At 34.3% G+C, this 23,980-nt stretch overlaps 2 protein-coding genes across 4 annotated transcripts; both read left to right on the top strand.

The window, feature by feature from the left end:
- The first annotated feature begins 812 nt into the window (after positions 1 to 812).
- Positions 813 to 3,592, top strand: Sqor (Sulfide quinone oxidoreductase). Of its 3 annotated transcripts, none has more exons than XM_018546497.1 (9): positions 813 to 999; positions 1,100 to 1,245; positions 1,475 to 1,583; positions 1,657 to 1,881; positions 1,952 to 2,152; positions 2,228 to 2,437; positions 2,510 to 2,696; positions 2,768 to 3,014; positions 3,113 to 3,173. In XM_018546497.1, the coding sequence occupies exons 2-9, from the start codon at positions 1,160 to 1,162 to the stop codon at positions 3,171 to 3,173; spliced, it is 1,326 nt and encodes a 441-aa protein (XP_018401999.1). In that variant the 5' UTR covers positions 813 to 999; positions 1,100 to 1,159. The 3 variants fall into 3 exon arrangements, with proteins under 3 accessions (XP_018401999.1, XP_018402001.1, XP_018402000.1); XM_018546499.1 differs by lacking the exon at positions 813 to 999 and adding an exon at positions 3,523 to 3,592 and having other exon boundaries at positions 1,160 to 1,245; positions 3,113 to 3,219; XM_018546498.1 differs by lacking the exon at positions 813 to 999 and having other exon boundaries at positions 1,160 to 1,245; positions 3,113 to 3,252.
- zetaCOP (COPI coat complex subunit zeta) lies at positions 3,538 to 4,858 on the top strand. The gene is made up of 5 exons (XM_018546501.1): positions 3,538 to 3,618; positions 4,041 to 4,286; positions 4,357 to 4,490; positions 4,564 to 4,654; positions 4,747 to 4,858. The coding sequence occupies exons 1-5, from the start codon at positions 3,601 to 3,603 to the stop codon at positions 4,792 to 4,794; spliced, it is 537 nt and encodes a 178-aa protein (XP_018402003.1). The 5' UTR covers positions 3,538 to 3,600; the 3' UTR covers positions 4,795 to 4,858.
- Positions 4,859 to 23,980: the final 19,122 nt, after the last annotated feature.

A 23,980-nucleotide genomic window follows, 5' to 3' on the forward strand; every position in this document is an offset into this window, starting at 1 on the left:
TTGATTCGATTCAAAATTTGGCGTCGGTCCAAAGTCTGGTTAAATTGCATCGTATTTTTCAAATTTAAGGCAGCACTCAAAAATTGTTTTTGATATAAAGAAAGAATTATTTAAACAAGATCTATCTCTTTTACTTACGCGATCAATTAATCGCGATATAGACGTAGTACCTCGATTAGAATCTCGATTAATCTCGATAAAGATTCAAATTTCGAGCTGTTATCAATTGCTATGCTACAGCAGTGCCGGATCTATAATATGGTACCAAAGACTCCAAATCCTTTTAAAGTTTTCAAATATACTTATAATGTTAAATAAATGTAGTTTTAAAGTTTCTTCAGATCGATATTCATATTAAAGTGCCATAAATTTGATTTTGACATTTAATTTGGAATTTGAATGTTACGGTTTATTCACAGTTGGCACAAGAGCGTTCTCTATTTTAAAAATATTCACAAAACAAGTATTATAATAATAATAATCCATATATATATGTATATCTCATGACATATCTATCATAATTAATGTTAGTATATAAATAAGCATATTTTTTTCAAAAGATATTTATTAACTAACGAAGAGAAGTTATATTTTTTATATATATATATATATATATATATATATACACGCGCGAATTATTCGACATTAAAAAATTTCACTAATCAAATATTATCAATTTATGCACGTACCTCTTTTTCCTTTGCATCGTTCGATCTTTAAAGGGCCCTCGAAGGTCCCGTATCTACATCGATGAATCCGTCTTTATGCGAGAGGAGGTCCTTCAAGGTCGAAAAAATTTTCGCTCGTCGTGATGATGAACTGGACGTCACGTACGCAAAGGATTGCAACGTGGACGGTGTACCTTCGAGGCTATGATTTTCGATTAATTTTTTTTCTCGAGTGGCTCCCGATATCACGTACGAGATGGAAATGAGTGACGAGCTCGAACAGATATAAGAAATTAACCTAAAACGATAGATTCGTCTGTATATAAACAAGGTATGGATATCTCGAATCGTAAATTAGCCTGCTGGCTTCGAGTTAATGTTTTTTTTTATCACGTTTCGCACATTTTGCATCCTGAACAAATTTTTTACAGGCACTCGAATTGCACTTGCTTCTCTCCATATAGAATCATAGTTGACTTTTAGGATATATCATGTCTCGTCTATTGTTGTCTCATGATCTTACGTTGTTGTCAAAGAGTATATGGCCTAGAAATAAATATAAACAGATCCATCATTTGTAAGTAGAATTTATATTTAACTGACAATGAGAAAAAATAAATTACTCTTAGTTAAGACAGGTATTTATAGTCTCTGTTCTTATTTTAAGATTGTCTTAAGTAATGTCTTAAAATGCTAATACAACTCTCCAATTGTTTCACAACTGAAGATTATTTAAACAATCTTAAATGTAAAAATTTACTATGAATACTTTATTTAAGTTTAACATACTCAAATCTTTACATTAGCTGTAAAATTCTGGTGGTTGGAGGCGGTACTGCCGGCTGTTCGATGGCTGCAAAACTGTCAAGAAAAGTAAATGATCCAGAGCAAGTTATCGTGCTGGAACCCAACGATGTAAGTAATAGGTCAAAATTGCGTTATATATTTTTATTACTTATTCAACAATAAATTTAAAATAATTTTATAGGTACATTATTATCAACCCTTGTTTACTTTGGTTGGCGGTGGTATCAGTTCTTATGCATCATCGAAAAAGTATATGAAAGATGTTTTGCCAAAGAAAGTGAAATGGTTGAAAACCTCTGTCGTTGAATTTCAACCAGATGTTAACAAAGTGTCAACACATCATGGAGATACTATACAATATGACATTATGATTGTTGCACTTGGTTTGCAATTGTATTGGGACAAAGTGAGATATCTGATAATAACTGAATTGAATTTGTATAATGTACAAAACGATATAAAAATATTTTTCACAGATTCCAGGCCTGTTGGACAGCGTATATGATCCTGATACTCAAGTATGTTCTATTTATGGACCTGATACTGTACCTCACGTTTATGAAAAAATAAAAAACGCTGGACAAGGAACTGCAATATTCACGTTACCAAATACTCCGGTCAAATGTCCAGGTGCACCTCAAAAGATCGCCTATATTGCCGAAGACTACTATCGCAATGTATGCCTGTACAATTATTATATGTTAACTTGCAAAAGGAGAATTTTCAATTAATTGTTTATTTCTTACTTAAAGCACAAATTGCGAAATAACATCGACGTCGTATATAACACTGCGTTGCCAGTTATATTCGGAGTTAAGAAATACGCCGATTCCCTCTGGGACGTGTGTAAGCAGAGAGACATCACTGTCAATCTTCAAACTAATCTGATAAAGATAGATCCGAGCAAACGACAGGCCACGTTTGAAAAACTAAACTCGCCAGGAGAGACATTAGTACAAGAAGTATGTTTTATCTATGAGAAAGAAGGATTAATTATTATCCATAAATTTAACGTTCTTGTTATATTGTACTAGTATTCTCTCCTCCATGTAACACCTCCAATGGGACCGCCTGCAGTTTTGAAAAAACATCCAGCGTTGACTAACGAAGCCGGATTTCTCTGTGTTGATCCTAAAACGCTGCGACATATGAAATATCTAAATATATTTGGCATAGGCGATTGCACAAGTACACCAAATTCTAAGACAATGGCTGCAATAGGTAGAGAAAGAAAATATTTTAAATTTAAGGAATAATAAAAAGTGATTACTTATATCACGTCTGTTAAACAGCCGCACAGGGAAAAGTGTTGTATCAAAATATATTGGATGATTTGGCTGGCAAACCAATGATGATGGCTTATGATGGTTACGCATCATGTCCATTAGTTACCGGTTATGGCAAGTGCATTCTAGCAGAATTTGACTATAATTTACAACCAAAGGAGACTTTCCCAGTGAATCAAGGCAAAGAATTTTACATTATGTTTTTGTTAAAGAAATATTTGTTCCCATTCATATATTGGCATTTGATGTTGAGGTGAGATAATTTAGATAATAGACATTACGAGTGTATATGCATGTGCAATCTTTAGCTAAATTTTTGTACATATTACTACATATAGTTTTTACATGCAGAGGTTATTGGAACGGACCAGAATTCTTCCGCAAATTTACAAAGATTCTAAAGAAGGATTAGTGTTTGTCGAAAAGAAATATGTCTCGTGCCTGTTTCTACAACTAAAGTAAAGAATGACACCGTATTTCTAATTAATAATTGCTACACATGTACATATATGTATAAATATAATTTCTTATATTTCTGATATAAAGTTATAGACATCTAATAAAATTTAATTATATATATATATATATATATAAAATTTTAATGCTTATTATAATAATATTAAATAATGAATATTATAATATCTAATATTAAAAAATATAATATTGTTAAAATATTTAAAAGAATTTAAATAAGATTTATGAAAATTTTTATTATAAAAAATAAGTAATCCAGTGTTGTAGTTAAATTTTTTTCTCCCTAGGAGCATTCTAGGGAAATTATATTTAAGCAGTTAGCAACACTTTGCTGGACACGTCAAAATCAGCTATTTGACGTAAACATGGACGGTCAATTATTGGTAGGTTTTAAGATGAATATCAATTATTTTGCTATAAATTAAAAAATCTTGAAGCATATATTTATGATAAAAATATTTGTAGTATATTTGCGTAAAAAAAATCGCAGTAAACAACTCAAATTGCATGACATAACCTAAACGTGGCACAACGAACCTATTCCTAACATCCTAATTTAATTTCTTCTAATGAGTTACATGGTAAAATTGATTTGTGTTTTTTAATTTACCCCATCGGTTTTTTGCATCATTCTTGACATAACAAGAGAAAAGAAAAAAAAACATTCATATGAAATCTCACTGCTTAATATAATTAATCAAAATATTGCACTACATATGTATTCTGTTAGATATTCTACTATAGTCACATCTGTATAGATATGTGTAATTTTATTTACAAAATTGATTGTAAAAAATGATTTTAGGAGCCTTCATTATATACAGTGAAAGGAATGGCCATCCTTGATAATGATGGCAACAGGATATTGGCAAAGTACTATGATAAAAATGTGTTTCCAACATCAAAGGAGCAAAAAGCTTTTGAGAAAAATCTGTTTTGTAAAACACACCGAGCAAATGCAGAGATCATCATGTTGGATGGTTTGACTTGTGTCTACAGAAGCAATGTTGATTTGTTTTTCTATGTGATGGGCAGCTCACATGAAAACGAAGTTTGTATAATTACACAACTGTCAACTCCAAATATTATCATGGGGCATTAATTTCCTGGGCTTGTTTCAGTTGATCTTAATGAGTGTTTTAAACTGTCTATATGACTCGGTTAGTCAAATCCTCAGAAAGAATGTGGAAAAGAGAGCGGTATTGGATAGCTTGGATATAGTAATGCTAGCGATGGATGAAATTTGTGATGGCGGGTAAATAGAAGAATTTGGTTAGTTTTCAATCTAATGTGTGTGAAAAACAGTAAGCTAATTTTTATCATTCTAGTATAATTTTGGATGCGGACGCGACGAGTGTAGTGCAGAGGGTAGCACTGCGAACCGATGACATTCCACTTGGAGAACAAACAGTAGCACAGGTATACTTTATTCTAATATAGTTTATTTTTTTCTTAAATTACAAGTTACAATTTTGATTCACACATTTGACAAGAATTGTTTTTTGTTCTAGGTATTGCAGTCAGCTAAAGAACAACTTAAGTGGTCATTATTAAAATAAATATTATAAATATGATTCTTTCTCATAAACAGGTATGCAATATACATCATAAAATATTGTATAGTATAAGACTTCAATGAAAATATCAATACATATTTTTAATTTATGTCTATTAGTTTATTTTTTACTCTTAAAAAATTTTTTGGAAATATAGAAAATTCTTAGAAATACACTAAGAAAACTTTTAAATTTTAGATTGTACAATTTTCCTTTGTCCGTTATATTCTCCTAATACTTTGACAATTTTTGAGATTCTAATTATTTATTCTGAATTATTCCAATTTAAAATTGAATGAATTCCTAGAAATATAATTAAAAAATATATTTTGAATTTATATGAATTTTTTATATATAACTTTAAAATTATAGGCGGTCGGTAAAGTAACTAACTTTATCTGAAAGATATATTGACATTTCAATTACCAAATAGTAGACGGTCGGTAAAGTAACTAACTTTATCTGAAAGATATTGACATTTTAATTACCAAATGGTACTTTTCTCATTAGATGACACCACTCATTTGATTCTTAAATGAATAGAAACTGGATTCTGGAATTTATTTATTGAAAAGATCTCTGCTCTAATTTCTTTATTTATTGAATATATTTGCAGAATAAATTTTAATATGATGCTAACATACTTGTAATTTTGAAACATCATTCACGAGCAATATAAAATTTTTGTGGATTATAGTTTGCAATCTGGATTGTTGAGGTTGTCACTGTAGCTTTTTAATTATTCCAGACTGTATAAAAATCTGAAATTCTTGTATACTTGTAAAATCTTTAACAAGCTTTTATCTCTCATAACAAGAGCCAAATAACAAGGATATTACACTAAGTTTTCTCAGGAGACGATACCTAATCCCGTTATGTATTCATTTTCTTAAAATTCTTAAAATTCAATCAAGAAATTGGTTATTCCTCAAAAGACCCCTTTTATTGCAAGAGAAAAGTTAATTATATACTTGTGCGTACTCATACTATACATATTTCACTGGATGTAATTATATTCCGCGTGTGATCTCCATTGTAAACGCAGGAATGTATCCGTAATAATAGGAATAAATATGAGGATCATTTCTGCGCGATTATAGCGTCGAAATCGGTGAATTTATCGAAATTATATCAGCTTCAATCCCTGCGTGCGTGTCTCTAATGGAACCTCGGCGATGCTGAATTGCTCGCACGAACTTTTTGCCCGACGGCCCCCATCGGCGGCCACCGCCCCCCAGGGAAATCCAGAGCGAGCGAGGGTGGTCGTGGACGAGAGGAGAAGGAAGGGGGGGGGGGAGGGAGAGAGAGAGAGAGAGAGAGAGAATGGAAGTTAGGTAACGCGCGGCTCCATGGAGAAGCGGCGCGAGATATACTCCGTTTATCCGTCGTCTCGTGACGGCGACCCGTGGACGACCCGTTTCGATCGCGTCCGTTGGTTACTCTTTCATCGGCCTCCTCCGCGCTGGGAATTTTCAATTTGATTACAAACTGCCCGAACGCCACCCAGTCCACCCTCCTGTGCCGCGCGTTTCCGCTTTTCCTCATCCTCCTCCTCTCTGCCTCCTCCTGCTCTTCCACCGCCGCTCTTTCTCGCGCGTGGACCGATGAAAAACTCTCGTCGCTCGATCGCGACGGAATTATTGGCCGGCCGACTTTATTTATGGCGTTCATTTTCCTGGAGATCGCAACCGAGGCAGCCTGTCCACCATTTTTCTCTTTCTCTTTTTTTCGCTTATTTCTTTTCTTCGTCTCGTTAATTACTTGCTTATTCCGTACCTGATTTTATCGATATTATTAGTGCTATCTATCCTCGATGTGTTTAATCAGTCAATGCTGCCATGATTTACATTTTCTTCTGCTTTTGTTAATAATTAACAAAATTCGTACACTGTGTAATAAACAAATATTGTAGTTTATTTGAATAATATATTACTTTTTATTTCGTATTATTTTTTTTTACCATTTATACAATTCTGGAACTCGATCTACTTATCATAGAACAAACGATAGACTAAACTATTTCTCGATAAACATAACTATACGTACGGATTCTTTTTGGTAGAATAATACTTTTCATGCAAATTTATTGATTCATAATTTAAAAGAAATGAAAAAAGATGAATCACAGATAAATTTAAATAGAAATATATACAAATCCTTCTATGATATAATTACAGTGATATGAAATAAAATATCTCAATAGAATCGCTTTCAGATTTACCGATGTGTCTTATCTTCACTTTTCTCTTGACCTTTTCTCTTTTAACGATCGGTCGTTTTTTTTTTAAATGGAAAACATTTCACAGCCACCTTTATAGCTTCACTCGTGCACATTTTTCGGTTACAAAGATTTCCTTTCCGGAAAACCCCCACACGAAGTTTCGGTGCTTCATCAATTTCTCTCCTTTTTCCGTCAACGTTCTCGGTCACGTCGCCCTTTTTTTCTCACTCTTGTGCGAACCGTCGATACCGCGATTTACGACCCGTCAAGCGAGGAAACGAGCAGGACATTGATAACGACGACACTTTGACGAGAAGCGTGCATCGTTTCCTCCTACTAGCAGTGGGAATTAATTCCGGACACGCGTGCGCTTTTTTCTTTCGTTACATTATCTTTGAAATATTAAAACTATAGAGCAATATTAAGTATACACGTTTCTATCCCGCGCGTCTTTTTAACGAAGCAGGTAGATCAGAACGATACGAGAAATGTTTCGAGGGAATTACTGATTATTTTTCTCCTTAATTCGGTTTACTTCAGCGAAGTAAATTCAAGATTATAACTGCAATTGCGTTAATCCTTTCAGATTTGATTTTAATGAAACCATGTTAACCTTTTTTTTTTTAATTCAATTCAAGCACTATAATAATTAGTCATTTATACTAAACGATTAATTTTTTTCAAAATGCTGACTATTCTTTTAACATATACATTGTTTTACATGCACAATGTTACGTACATTACAATTAACGTACACACAGGGTCTGAAGAAGTTAATGACTTTCGATGAAAAATTTAAAAAAAAAATCATTTTTTCGAAAAATCTTAAAAAAAAAACAAAGACAGTTATAAGTACGTTGTTAACGCGGGATTGGTGTTGCGCCATTATTGCTGCTTCGTGGCTAAGAGCTATATGTATAAAACGTCGCAACTTATATACGTATATTGTCTGGCAATCTTAAATACATCCGAGTGCGTTGATGTGCACGTATACCGGAAAGATGAGGCGCTCTTTCGTAAATCAATAACTCCACGACGAGAAAGAGAGCGAGGGAGAGAGGCTCGTCGCGAAACGGCACATGCTAAACGCGCCCGTTAAACGGACTCGGATCGAATCTCGTTCCTAATGTTCTCGCGCGCACGGTGGTCCAGGTGGCTCGGCAAGGGCAATTAAACGTATAAACGGCGTGAATTAGCCGCAAGAATTGGCCCGCGGTCCGGCGCTTTTCAATGGACCGAGGCTGTCGTTGGGCATCAGGGGCCATTTAACACGATGACATCCCATTTACCACCCCCGCACAAAGACCCCGGCCGCGACTAGACCAGACAAGCAAAGCCCCGGAAACCCATATGTCAGCACGTGCCGCGCGTGCTGTTGCTCTCTTTCATGCACGATCGAATGTATACACCCCGTCGCGAGCACCATCGGACGCCGTAATCGTCGGCTGGTTTTGGAAAATTATTTGTTGGGATCCCGCGATTAATCTATCAGTTTAGACGTTCGACGCACGGGACTCTCTCCACTCCACGTTCTCTATTCCTTATCCCCGCGTGATCCCCCGAAATTCACGCGCTGGTGTACCTATAATGTACGCGAACAGTGAGACCACTCACAATCTATTTGTGGTATCTTAATTATTTCTTGTCGCACATCACTATATTTTATAAGATTTCTTTTTATAAGATATCTTCTCCTGTGTGCTTCCCTCTTTCCTTCTCTCTCATTCACTTACTCGTGGAATTTTCTCTGTTTTCTAAGTAAAAATAACGATTCATTCGCAACATTAAAATATTAATCTTTGTATCGATAATCAATAATCAAGAGAAAAGTGTAAGAGAGAAAAGGAGGAGGGAGGGGGTGAAAGAGAAAAAAGTATGATGGAAATAATGAATTCTTTTAAATTTTTACTATATAGTGCTCTGATTGTAGAAACTTACAAGACATAACTATTTATACTATAACACAGTAAAATTCGAAAATATACCTAATAAGAGTTGACACAATTAAAGAACTTTGATTATTTCTTTTATCGTCCTTTAATTTCTTTGCCTCTTGTTACGTTGCAAGTATTATTTCTGGAGAAATTACGTAAAACCAATTTTATTATTTGAAAATGCCGACAGCTATCAGAGGATTACATTACATTGTTCAAAATGTCTCACTCTTGTCCTCGGGAAACTTTCTCGGGTGTTAACAATTTTTCATTTCCTTAACTTCTAGTTCTTATTCTCATTTTTCTTGCTACTATTATCTTTAGAAAGTATAAGATATATACAATAATGAAGTTTTCCAAAAATATGTAGTACCCTTGCTGAGAGAAAATTTATCTAATAAGAAATAATATCTAAAAAACGAGATTAACTATAACTTTACAAATTTTAATTTAAAAACTAATTTAATCAGATAAAACTTTGGGTCCTGCTTCAAGAAACGTCATTGATATTTCTAAATAGGTTTGAAGTATAGACTCGAATCTGCACAGAAACTTCGGAAATGAATGTTCGATATCGGCTTAGGTAATAATTTATATATATATAAATTACACTCTTTGTTTCCGAGAACGCTTAGTCATTCAAATGATACGAAATTTTTACAAGTCAAACTGGCTGAAACTAGGTATAATATTTTGTGAATTATGAGATGCTGATAAAAAGTTTCTTACACAATAAAACCATAAAAATTGGACAGACATTTTGTTGTAGCACTATTTGGAAAATACTATTTTAGATCTAATCGAATTGGAAAGTATATAATATAATATCTTTATCTGCTAAATTATACATTTTTGGTAACTGTGCCTTAATTTATATGCACAATGCATAATTAATGTAGTGTCCTTTAAGTATGTTATATGAATAATATTTTAATCTTTTAAATAATTTTTTATAACTAATCATAAGAAAATAAAATTTGTTTGACTCTCTTCCTAAAAGTTTTTCTTTTCATGAAAGCGAAATATACCTATAATTATTAAACACTTGTGGTGTCTTCATTTGAATATTAATTAATTTTTTACAGGCGCATTCGATCTTTAACGTCGTAATTGTTACACGCGTACTTCTTTCACGAGAGAGAATAAGGTTCTCGCGGCTTCTCCAATGAGAGAAAAAGAAGTAACCGAAGGAAGTCCCCTTGACAAATACGTTGCTGCACGTTATGAATGCTTGATGATAGCATTTCACGACTCACGTTGCGTTCTCGGAAAAGGGGTTGCAAAGGAAAGATTTTCTGTCCTTTTTATCCGACCATGTATCTTGGCGCGTGTACCTATGTCTCCCCACTACGACACTCTTTTTCCACCACCACTTTTGTTGTCGTCGTCGTCGTCGTCGCCACGATTCTTTCCTCCTCTACCGCCAATCATCGACGAGAAACGAAGCGAGAGGTGGTGAAGTGGAACCCTCTCTTTGTCGCTTGACTCGATCGCTACTGAACTACTGCATCAAGACAATACGGTACTCTCTTGCGCACTAAATATATTTACGAAAGTCCCGCTGCGTAGCTTTTCAGGAGCGAGGTAAAATTTTCGAAAATAATCAATCGCGATTAATTCATTCATATTTCTCAAACTTAAAAATATATGTATATCGCATACTCTCGAAACTTTCAGAGTGAATCTAAAAGATTGAAAATTGAGCCACTCTTTTTTTCAAGACTGATTTATTTTTTATTCTTTAGAGTAAGATTCCACTCTAAAGAAATTTAGGGAGTACCTATCAAGTTATAAAAAATACAAACTATAGATATGGAAATTATCATATACAGTGAAATAGAATTAAATAATTTGATCATTTATTTAATTCGAAGTCGATATTCATTATTTTAAAGTCTTAAATTATTGAATATACATTTTTACCCCAACGCAGCTTCGTTAGATTATCAATGAATACATTTTCGTCAGTTTCGATGTTTTTTTAATTGTCATGTTCTGCCTGTTAAGAGCATCCGACTGACACGTACGAAACAACTCATCGCGAAGTAGACTATAATAACGCCTTGATTGTTATACCTTCGTCTAACGATGCGGCGGACATTGAACGATGCCCGACGATCTATCTAAGTCCATCCGACTTAACACCGCAATGGTGAAACAGGTCGCAAGAGTATGTATGCACGGGCCGAATGATACCGAAGTCGAAACGAAAGGGTCCGATTTGTCCGCTTATGGTCCCTGCTCGCCCTTAATCTCAGTCTCACCCTCCCTTTTCTCTTTCCTCGGCCCTCCCTCTACGTGCGCGACAGGTATATTCTTAGAACCTTTCGTCCTTTTTCATCCAACAGCGGCAGCTTCTACCCAATGACGCGCTACGCTGCCACGACCAATCGTCGGCGAGGACCGAAACAAGGAGGTGGTGAACGAGCTCCCTCTTTCGTCCCCTCCACGCCAGTGCCGTCCGGTGGGGTACACGCTTCACAATTCCGAGTATCGACCCGACACATCCCTCCTCTCTCTCCGCGCCGATAAGCGAGAGAGACCAGAGCCATGATGGCCGCTGGATGTTTCGGCGTTATATACGCGTTATGTACAATATGTACCACGCGTAACGTAGCGCGCGGGGCCGATCTTTGAAGCGGCGCGCAGATCGGATTCAAAATTAATCCTTCCGCTCCTATCAATTAAGTTCCCGACTGTGCAGACATTTAACCCTCGCACTTTGTTAATCGTTGAGCCATCTCTTCTCTAACGAGATAGGTATAGGTATCATCTCGAAGGAGAGTCAAGGAAGCGATTTGCGAATTATTCGTCGTAATGAAGAAATCAGATTATTTAAATAAGACACCGCGGGTATATCGGAATAATAAATCGAATTATAGCGCCAACATTTCTTTATTGTCTCTAGTTTCAATTCTTATTCTCACTTGATATATATTTATTCATTATTTTAAATTATCCACGATTGATATTACAATGAATAATTGTTGTCCAATAGCAGTATAACTCTGTACAGCGTTTAATCTCATCGGTCGATTTTCACTTGATATTGTTTACGTCGTCTGAAAAAGATATTTTATCTACATATAATGTTAACTACTGGGAGAACACCTGGAATAGAGGAGATCCGGTTTCGAATCCTAGCTGGACGAGTAGTATTCTTCACAACAAATTATGTACAGATTTTAAGATCCTCAATCACATTAAATGTTTTGTCAACTAATTTATGATTATTACTACTTCAGCTTTGATTCGACAGACAAGCGTTAATTAGCGTACAGTTAATTGGAACTGTGTGTCTAATTCTTTCAACAAAATTACTTTATATATGACTTTGAAAATTTAAACCACATGCTTGATAGTATATAATGGTTTACAAAAGATCGTCTTTACGAGATCGTCGCGATTCTTTATTTGTAATTACGCAATGAAGAGAACACATCGTTATGGATGCACCTACGTTTACGCGGGCTCGTCGCGATCGCGAGTTTAACGGGTATTTTCCGTGTTGCCGGGGATCTCGTGTTCACACATACATATACCGACGTGCTCGCCAGATCAGAGGTCGTAACAGCGCGGTGCCCAGTGCCTTATTGCCACCTACCACCTTACGCTGAAGAGAAAGAGAGAGAGAGAGAACCTCCCCCTTCCAATTCTCGATCCTTCCCCGGCGATATCCCCTCGAGCAGTAGACACGCTGGATAGGAGAATCTACACGAGTATATATATACACAGAATATATATGTGTCCGTATGTGCGCAAGCATATACATATACGCAAATACATACGTATACATTATATATACATTTATACAGGCTAGGTCATAGAGAGCAGATATCCGTCACGTTGACTCTTGTTACGCTCTCTGTGTGTCACCGCATTGTTGTATTTATTTAACAATGGATTCTTTGATCAATGAAAGAAATGCATATCCTTCACGCATACTTGTCATAGAAATATATAGGCTTGCACGATGAAAAGCTTATACCGCAAACAATAGGGACAGAAATTAATGAATTTTAACTATTTTAACTACAAATATGTGTAAATTATTCTATTAAATATAGCGAGTGTACGTCACGCAGTTTCTTATTGTACAGCCTCTGTTTTCATGGTGCATTAGGTTTCAGGTCGATAATTTTTCTTGAACGTCGCTGTAGGATGCCGGTACACAAATGTACCGCGCAGGTATTGTATACTTACTCGAAGCGCTGTGTAACAGCAAGGTAGCGAGCCGCTTCGTATATATTCGGCGTCTACAAGAAAATGTTGCCATCTAACTCGAGATTAGCGTCAGGGACGCTCCTATTCTTGTAAATTTTCTCCGATCATACTTGTATACGAACGAATAATCTCAGTCATTAGTGAGTCATGGGGAAGTAACTATTATATTTCCTGCTAGTCAAAGTGAAAAGCAATGTTTTCTTTCTTATGTCCAACATTTAAATGACGGCAATAAACGACGTTTAAATGGATTTTAAAACACACGCAACAATAAATAAATAAGTAAACATAAGTTTACATGTATATGTTACAATTTTATAAATGGATGTATTTTGCAATCCACATTTTTTAATCCGTAAATAATTTTATTATTTATATTATTTGAAATATCTTTATTTGGAAGTTGTAACAAAAATATTTACTGTTATCTTTGAATATCCGACGAGTAATTTTTTATATATAACTGAAAAATTTCTCGATTAGAAAACTTTACAATTATAACAGATACGCACAAGCAACAAAATAAATTGTATATGTAGTACAATAAATCATTTAAAGATGATTTAATACATGCAGAATATGTGAAAAAATGCTTAAACTAATAAAGATAAATATAAGATAGGCAATGCACAGCTTACTATATGAAATAAATAAACAATAAGACACAGAAAGTTCGTAAGCTGCCGGGCAAAAGCTGCGTCCCTGGCAAACGACCTCGGCGATATCCTTCCACAAGGTGGCCATGTTACATTCCCTGAAGCGGTAAAGCCCTGCCGACTAATAAGTTTCATCCCCCGCGTAGTGAGCACCAATTATGAACTTGCTCCGACTATAATTAAAAAATGTAATTTCGCCGCCAGAGCTCCTCGATCTTCTCTTATAACGCCTTAACGATCTCTTACCTCGTTTCTCCTCGGAGGTATATATGCGCGGAAGAGTATAACAGATTGAAATATTCACTCTCACGAACTCTCTAAGTAACCGTGTCTATACCCATCGTTGCCACCGTTTTGCAATTTCGTTTTATTCCTTTTTATCGTATCGATAAAATCTGATCTTATATCTCCACCACGTAATATTCGCATAAAATAATATATCCCTAATTATACATATATGTTACAGCTTGGAAAATTAATTATATATAGATACTGTTTCATATACTGTAGTTATGACCTGTTTCAAGAATAATAGGGTGATCCGTCATAATTTTTAATTACCGCATGACTCTAAAATTTAGCGATCGTTTAACGATACTGGCGATCTCCGAGCAGCGCATTCACTATATATCCTTCGTCTCTTCCGTCGGGTTTTCCTCACGTGAAAAGAAAAAGCCGACACTTTCGCCGTGCTTAAGCGGCAATTAAAACGAGTGACAAGTGCCGGAATTAGAACGAAATTAGGCGTGCCACTCAAGAGCTTGTCTAGGATTCTCTCTCACCGATCGAGCATCACTTCGAAAAGCACTTCAAGGACCGCTCAGCGCTCTTCCTGCTTCCTGCTCCTTTAATTTTTTTTTCTAATTCTCACTAGCATAAAAAAGGAGCGACAGTCATGTTGCGTTGTGTCGCTTCGTTGAACACTTCCGTAAAGAAAAAGTTTTTCTCGCATCGCTTATCGTGACGAGCAGATGCGAATGAGGCTCTCTTCCTTTCTTTCGTGGTTCTACTTAACACGATATTTTACTTACGACGCAATCAAAACACAAATATCGCCATTAAAGCACTTAGCACACGGTCTTAGACAAATCTTATAGATAATCAGATTTGGAAATTAGAAATGTGACATCGCATTTATAACGTATACAATTCTATATATGTTATGTTTCAATTAAATATAATATTGTAATCGCGCGCGTAACATTTTAATCAATTTTTTTTAATTATTATTCTTAACAATCAACCATTTTTCTTCTAATTATACAATTTCAGGCAATTCCATTTTTACATATATGAAATGCCGAGCGTTTAAATTAGTGGCAGAACGTAACACAATAACGTGTTGTATATCGCTTTAAAATTTGTCGTAGCTGACTTCTTTTTCACAACTTTCTGTTTCTCTTTTCATCTACACGTCCTAAAATTTCCAAACTCTTCGTGGCAAATCCGGGACGAACCAGAAAATGAAATTTAATGTCTCTAATTTCGCGCGATCATCCCTTAATTTAATCAAAACACCCGGAACCTCCCGTCTTTCCCCCATGCTTCTCGTTCTCCCCGACGGTTAGCGTCGTTATTCCCCCGCCGGCGGAATAAACGGAGCAGCCGATTTCGTTAACTCGGTTATGAACTCGGCGCCGTATTACGCACGGAGAATACATACCCCGATCTATCCTTCTCCAACCTCCATTCTCCTCCATCCTCCTCCTCCTCTTTCGCTTCGCAAAACTTCGGCGGGTTATGATGGCGGCTATGAGCAGGTACGCCATTAGCGCGGAAATTATATTATAATTAGGAGCGTGGGAGAGCGCAAAGACTTCAGGAAACTTGCTATTTCACGCATAAATCTCTTCCTCGCCGAATCGATTCTCGAATGGAACAACATTGTTCCCGAGGGTTGTGGAATTTTTGGATTCCTGAAGAAAACTACTTTAGTGTAGAATTTGGTGACGAGAAAACTTTGAAAATATGTACGAGCAACAATCTAGCACATATTTTATCTTGTAATATAATATTTATAAAATAGAATTTATTTCACCTTTTTTTTTAGCGTGTACAATATAGTCAAGAAGGAGACTCGATTTGATTTATAATTTATTCTCTTAGCCTTACTCATCCCTCCACATTCCTGAATATCATATTTATATTATTAGTTCCGATTTAGTTGAATGATAGTGTAATATTGTTTTATAGTGCAGAATTATAAAACTAATATGCTCATACATGTTGGCAAATGCCTGGTTAATGATCATTAGTGTAGCTTCAATGTATAATCATAACAATAAAAAATAATGGTAAATTACGCTATCAACTCCCTAAGAAGAAATCATACCAAAGAAAGTCAAAATGATGATTTTTTTTTAATTTAATTGCAGTTTAACTGTTGTTATTGACGTTAAAAATCAAAGCTATTCTGATTTTTAATGACTTTTATGTATTCTTTGTATAATCACACAATATGACAACTTGCAGTTTCATGTTGTGTTTATATACATATAATCATCGAGTCATTTCTTCATCGAAATATTTGCGAGCGCGTACAATCGATTCTTCATTCTCTATCCCGAGATTCCGATCTGGTTTTCTTTTCTGCCGATAATGTTCCGTTGCAGAAAAACCGATCGTCTGATCGTCGAGTATCTCGTCCAGAGGAGGGAGGATCGTTATTGCTGGCAGCCAGATGTATCTACTTGACTGAAGGAAGAATGATTAAATTGCGTGATGCGTCGAACGAAGTCGACGTTTGACACGAAAATCTCAATGAATGACGAGAGCGATGATGGTCGTTAGGTATATCAATTCGACCCTATATCGACGCGCGATTACTGCGCGGATGTAGCAGTAGACTACTCTTTTTGTTCTCCCAATTAACACGATCTCACTAAATATGAACGGCAATAATATGTTTACGTGCACGCGTCACGGATCGTGGAGCCGTAACTGAGGGGATAGAGATGGGATCAAACCCTACGCGAGCAACCTCGTAACAAGCTAACATATGGCAATAGACTCGCACCCGTTCGTCGGACAATAAATTAAATTACTCACGATGACATTAAAATCCGCGACGATGGTTAAATCAATCCTCTTTTCAGAGTATTTAATTTAGATCTTTTAAACTTTCCTATATCGTTCATTATTAAAGTCACATTACACGAGAAAATAAAAAAATGTTACTTAAATCTCGATAATTAATTAAAATAGTTTTATTAGTAATTATATATAATATATAAAATCTTAAATAAATTAAATGTACTAAATTAGGAGCTATCATAAAAGCCCAAGGCTTCCTATTGTGAAAAAGAATCTTTATAAAAAAAAATAATCTTATATAATAATAATAATGTAAATAAATAAAGTTGTGTAAATGTGCGAACATAGATACATGTCCGGTCACTGGGACGTTTATCTTATCTGATGCTCTCAAATTTACCTACTTAGTCAAAACGCACCAATCCATGACGGAAGAAAGTCTTAAGAATCTTAAGAACGGTTGAGTAAAATTATAGGTATCTAAAACATTAATCTTGGATAAAAATTCCCTAGTTCTTCCCTGTTGAATAAAATTAGATATGGTGGGCCGCACTTCCGAGTTAAATAAAATTAGATATCTAAAACATAAATCTTATGGATAAAAATCCACGAGTATTTTTTTCGAACATTCTCCTTCATTGACGTGATTTAAGTGAACGTCCCAGTGACCGCATGTACTTACGTATGTCCAGACATTTACATAAGACTGTTTATTTTATTATATTATTTTAATTATATATGATATATATATATATATACATATAATTGAAATATTTGAATATAATCAAGTTATATAACGTTGTAATAAAAAAGCATTTCAGATTAATAATACTAAATTTAAAGTGTACGATCACTCGGACGTTTACTTTAAATTGTGAACAAACAAGTCCGAATTAATTCGTAGAATGAAGAATAGATACAATTATAAGATTTAATTACATATCGAATGTCTTTATACAGAAAACAAGCTTTCTATAGGAATCGCGTCGTTCTGCATTTAGTAGAAAAAGCAAGTTTGCAACTGTTGTAACATTATTTATAATATAATTGATTCTTATTTTTAGATTCTCACTGTATCCAAAGTGATTAATGCCCGTTTTTTTTCTAATTCTAAAAATTAAGAAAAAATTAGTAAATTGAACCAAGATATATCTATTATACATTGATGGAAACGGACATGAACCAATCAATTAAAGAATCTTGCAATATAGTTTTCTATTAAAGGCAACCGCACTCTATACTAGCACTATAATATTACTCTATAATAGTAACGCACAAAATAATAATTGTCCTCCTTTTTTAAAGATGATATTGTAATTTACAAATTATACCAGTTTATAACATTCACCAATTATAGTATTTGGAATCGTGGATACACTGAAACGAGTCGATTCGATTGCCATCCCTCGGGACGGGAAAGCAATAGAGGACGGCGGCGAGCCTTTCATCTCGCCGCTCTCGACGACACGGCACAGCACAATGGGCCGAACAGTGGCACGCACGCTAATGCGGCCCTAAAAATATCGACACGGCACAATGACAGCTGTATACATGTATACGTATATATTCGATTACTGCGTTCCTACCGGACCCGCGCACTCGTCAAGATGACGACGGGGAAGACACTCTCGAGTATCTGTCGAGTCGTAAGAGACCAAGATAAGAAAACAGCGTTCTCTCAACGAGACTCTTTTCAAGTATATCCACATGACGAGCGCACGTATTTACGCGCTCCAGTTTTCTTCTCTTATCGCTCTTGCGATGATCTTAGACCGACGAGAATCAGCCTTTCGCACACTTTTGGAGAAATTATTTTATTAAACTTAGGTTCCTCTATTTTATAATTCATATAATGATGTTATTATTGAATGATTTTTTTAACTTTACTAATTCTGTGACATGAAAATAAAAAATTACAACAAAATTATTCATAAACTCAACACAGCTAGGCACAGATATCGAATTTAGGACAATTTTATCGCTACTTTTGTTACAGAATAAGTAAAGTTCTTTATTAACAACAATAACAATTGCATCGTTAGGGATTACAGAATAGGGTCCTTCTTATATATAATGCATCGATTTCGATAAAAATTTGTTAATATATGTATTAACTTAACTCCACGGATCACACTCATAATCAATTGTTATATTTAAGAGGGACTAGAGATATCGTAAATCACTCACTGAGCTGGATTTGCATTTTAAGATTACTTAAAACGGTTTTAAACGGCTCTGGTTTTGAGACGAAGCTGCGCTAAACGGACATGCTACGCTGAATGTCAATAATGCCTTTAATTCGAGAATATTTATCGTTAGAAAGCCTTGTATAACTGCTCATATCGGTTCGCATGCTATTTACACGATTCTCTCGTTGCAGCCGTGCAGCGCTATCAGAATGCCCATAAAACCGTGTTCCAATAAACTCTTCCCCGTTGCACGCGCGCATCGATACGCTAATTTCCGGATATTCGCCAATAATTGGCTTAATCGTGCGCGTGTCGAATTAATCGCACATCCCGTATTGTGGCTGTATCTAGGATCGTATAAATTCGCTCGAGAATTCGTGAAAATCAGTGCTTCTCGCGTCGGCAAATCGAACGCGCTGCTCGAAAAATTTTCCATGCACAGACATTATTTTAAACTCAACAATAATGATGTTTCTAAATGTGTAAATCTCGGTATAAGTATGGATCTTGTTTCTGTAGTTCTGTACAACCATTATTCGTTATGAGCGTCATAATCTTGAAAGTAATAAAACTAACCTTTTTTTTTTGTAAGAAAATTCTTTCTAGTCAGACCTTTATTCATATATTTATTCTTTATAAAAGTCGGCTTTCGAGAAGGAGAGAAACATGTGATGCAACGTTTTGTTATGGTCCCTTTTCAACAAAGAATTATGTATTTATAACCATGACAATTTTCTTTAGGTTTTTTTTAAGTACTCCAAATAGATATTTATATATTGTACTTTAGTAATGGTTGTTCATTTCAAATAGTCTTATTTCTAAAGCACTACGAAATAAGTAAAAGTAGCAAATTGTATTAATTTATGGTATAGATTTATGGCAGGGTTGGGCATGTATTTAAAATACTTTTATTTGAAAATGATAATTGTAAGACAATTGTATCGTGTATTTTGTATTTGAACGGCGTACATAAAAATATTTTGCATTTTATATTTTATGGAAGTATATAAAAGTATTTTATATTTTGTATTTCAGTATTATTAATGAAAGATTGAAAGTATTTTGTATTTTAAATACTAAGATATTGAAGATTGTTATTATTTAAATTACGAAGTACATAGAGCTTTCAATTTTAAATACAAAATATGTAATACTTTCATGTACATCGCTGAAATATAAAATATAAAATCTACTTTTATTCCGAAAACTGTGTTTTAAATAAAAGTATTTTAAATACATGCCCAACTCTGATTTATGGTATGGTATAAATCTAAATAAATACGAAAAAGATATAATTACGGAAAATAAAAAGAATTAATAAGATACATCTTTAACTACACATATATCATTCCTGTCTGTTCTAGCGCTTCGTCTGTATTTTGTCGTACTTAAAACATGGCAGAGTCTATAGATTTTCCCTCTTAAGATTTTTGAAATTTAACGAGGTTATTACTATATTAATTATTGGAGATTAATATTAAGTGATTATATATCTTTCTTTTGTATTCCATGGACCCGCTTGGTAAGCATATAAGTTTTGGTCAATTACGTAAATCAATTTAAATATATTTTCAAACATTAATTTAATTAATATTTAGATAACAAAATTTTGTTACCAACACGTATGGAAACTTTGACCGATAATTGTTACTACCTGACGGATACTACTTGTAAATTCCACGTCAATGTTTTATTGAGGATGGTCCAAAGGTCGATGTAACTATATATCTTATGTTTTATTAAATTTTTCTACAAATTTAAATTTTCTTCGTCTTTATTGAAATATAAGGAGTCCATTATTAATTATTGTATTAATAATTAAGTAATTAAAAAAATTAACTATTTGAATGATAATAAAAAATAATTCTATAACAAATATAGAGCCGACACTTTGTTCTCATATCTCGCTTTTTGTTATTTTCTCGTTATTATCTCGTTTTCAAAGAACGGTTGAATGAACCACTGATATCCCGTTTGATATCCCGTCGTGATTTTGCCGCCACGCTGCTGTGATTTGCGAACCGCGCAGAACGTACATACGGCTGATCGGGGACGACTATGGATTTCGCATAAAGTAACGTTACATCGCATGCGAGTAAATTAGTCGCTTAATCAAACCGTTTAATCAGCGGCATGATCGCGACCGCATCTGGCCGAGCTGTTCGCGCCAATTATCTCTTGTCCCTCCGATCCCCTCATCTGTCTCCCTCCTCTCCTACGTGCGCAACCGCGTACACTGACGTAACTATAGATAGGGGAAGATCTGAACGCGAGATTTGGACAAGAATTTTGCAAAATCGGTTAAATCTATCTCGATATATCGGTATCGGTGATCGGACAAACTCGAAGAGGATCTTCAATTTTAATAAATTTATTTGAATGGTCTAGTAAATATTTACTAAATGTAAACATATGTCTATTTTTTTTTATATAAAAATTATTAATTTAACTCTTCCCTTTTTATTGAATAAATATTGATTTACTATAAGTAACTTTACTTTAGTATTATTTAGTAAATATGATAGAGTTTACACTTGATTGTGTATGTATTATCGTCATATCATGCTTGCACGACAACTGATTATGGTATTATATGTTTTTCAAATTAATCGCATAACAATTCTCTCTCGGCAATCACCTTCGAAAAAGAATGTTCCAATTTCGGTTCTAAAAATGTTCTATAGTTTTACTGAAGACCAGTCCTACTTTACAGTACAAAACAGTACTCGGGAGGAAAAAACGATTAATGGAAGATCGATATTCTCAGCCAAATCATACAAATAAAAAACATGAGAATCTTGCAATTTATACAAGTTTTTTAATGTTTAAATTAAAGTAATTTTTGATTATCCGTTTTCGAGGGAAAAATAATTTATAGGTGATAATGATGAAGCCATCAAAATTGATGACTCAAAAATGATAACAAAAGTTGTTTTAAGGAAAAAAATAGATACGTAAATGTGCAGTATAACAGATAAATTATCTTAAAATGTATTGTTGATACGTATTTAGAATAAATTAAGAATCATACTTTTTTTATTAAACAAAAAATAAAATGAGTATAAAAGGGTAAAAACTAAACGACACACATATGGTCTCTGAAAATCTTTTTATATTATTTTATAGCGTATATTACATATACCTAATATATATAGCACTCTAACTTTCTACATTATAAACTCTCTCCTCTTATATGAATATAATACATACTATAATACAATTTTAATGTACCTAAAATCTAGGAGACCTTCATGAAAAGTTTATCTCTTTATAAAAGCGTGACTAATGAGGGATTCCAGCGTCTTAGAACTTCTTTTAACGCTGCTAAAGTCACCCAATTATTCGCTTGATCTCCAGCGATCCCTCGATGCTTTAAAATTTTAGACGCTAGCGAATAAAAAACAAGCTTGTAGGAGAAGCTTTCATTATTTCCTTTGTTAATACTGTAAAGGAATCATTATGAATTGATTCCTTTTACAGGATTGTTATTCTCTCAAATCTTTTGCAGTAAAATCTATACATAAGATCAAATGTTCACAATTGTATTATATTTTTTTAGATGGAAACTCGCTGAGGAAATTTTCAAAAAAAATTTCTACCTCTGTTGCCATTTGGTTAAGGCTGCAAAAAAAGTAAATCCGATCCTGCCGTCTCCCACCAGGATTGTTTCACTATACGGCTATGATGTTATGCAACATCGTGCTACCGACTCCACCTCTCTGTTGGAGGGGACGTTATAAGGGCGGCATTTTCCCCACTCGGTGTGCGGACGCTGGAGGTGGCTCATCTACCGTAATGTTATATATACATAGAACTACTCCGCGTTCGTAGTTCAAGCACATCACATGGTTTCGTGGTGCCATACAGACCTCGCACTAAATAGAGGAAGAAAAGATTTGTGCATGTTGTGATCAGTAACACACATATCTTTTTTCTTTTCTTTTCTTTATCGAGTGTATATTTCTCAGAGAGAGAGATCGCAAATTGTGATTATACGTTCTAATTGTGGTGCATTACGGAATTCCAGATATAAGAGAAGAATAGACAACGTGTAAGTTGCTATCTTTGATTCTTACAGAATTTGCGTTAACGAGACATTGTAAATTGTTTGTTTATGTCTTACACAACTGAGGTTTTTTTTTTAAGTCTTGTGATTTTATTCGATATGATATTTATTTGACACTTCTCACCTTTGAAGCGTCCGATGAATAATTTTTAACGTTTACATTTTGCGAGTGATTTGTGTCGCGAGATATGAGTTTGAAATGATAACTGAAATGTAATACTTACGTCGCATCCTTTCTTTTCATTATAATTATATAATTATCAATATCTTTTAAAGCAAAGAGAGAGAGAGAGTGATGTGTAATCTGCACTTATGAATTTTTTTGTGTCAATCTATCGACTCATAATCGAAAATATAAAATTATGTCTTCTATTTTAAATAAACAAAATTAACGTTATACGGCCTAAAGATTTTACCTGTTTCTAAAAAATGACTCTCTAAAAATAGCCCTTAAAAAGATTGCTCATTACTATTTGAAAGGATTATGCATATAACTTCGCGGTTTCGTATCTATACTGCAATTTTCAATAATTTGAAGTTTAAATGCGTGATTAATTTATTTTGCGAAGGACAAGAAGATAAAATTAAATTGCTGTTGACGTGTGTTGTATTATTTTGGCACGAGATTCTCGTATTTGCTAAATTTAGAAAATCGTAAGACTTAAAAAATATTTAATCACATACGAATTTTTTTTTCCCTGAAATATATAGATAGATGATCGCGAAAATATTGGACGTTCACGTTTGCTAACGAAATATTGTACTAAAACATTCAAATTATACTACAATTCGTAATACAGTTTACATACTTATACCACGCATCGTGTAGCATCCGTTATACCATTTTCCGTGTCAATAACATTTTT

Source organism: Cyphomyrmex costatus, unplaced genomic scaffold (assembly GCF_001594065.2).
Source record: "Cyphomyrmex costatus isolate MS0001 unplaced genomic scaffold, Ccosl1.0 scaffold55, whole genome shotgun sequence".
Taxonomy (NCBI): Eukaryota; Metazoa; Arthropoda; class Insecta; order Hymenoptera; family Formicidae; genus Cyphomyrmex; species Cyphomyrmex costatus.

Excerpts from the sequence above, each read along its gene's own strand:
- Sqor (XM_018546497.1), top strand. The coding sequence starts at position 1,160 with ATGTCTCGTCTATTGTTGTCTCATGATCTTACGTTGTTGTCAAAGAGT. Across the intron at positions 1,584-1,656 it reads TCGTGCTGGAACCCAACGAT|GTACATTATTATCAACCCTT; the intron begins GTAAGTAATAGG and ends ATAATTTTATAG. Across the intron at positions 2,697-2,767 it reads TAAGACAATGGCTGCAATAG|CCGCACAGGGAAAAGTGTTG; the intron begins GTAGAGAAAGAA and ends TCTGTTAAACAG.
- zetaCOP (XM_018546501.1), top strand. Across the intron at positions 4,287-4,356 it reads GCAGCTCACATGAAAACGAA|TTGATCTTAATGAGTGTTTT; the intron begins GTTTGTATAATT and ends GGCTTGTTTCAG. Across the intron at positions 4,491-4,563 it reads GATGAAATTTGTGATGGCGG|TATAATTTTGGATGCGGACG; the intron begins GTAAATAGAAGA and ends TTATCATTCTAG.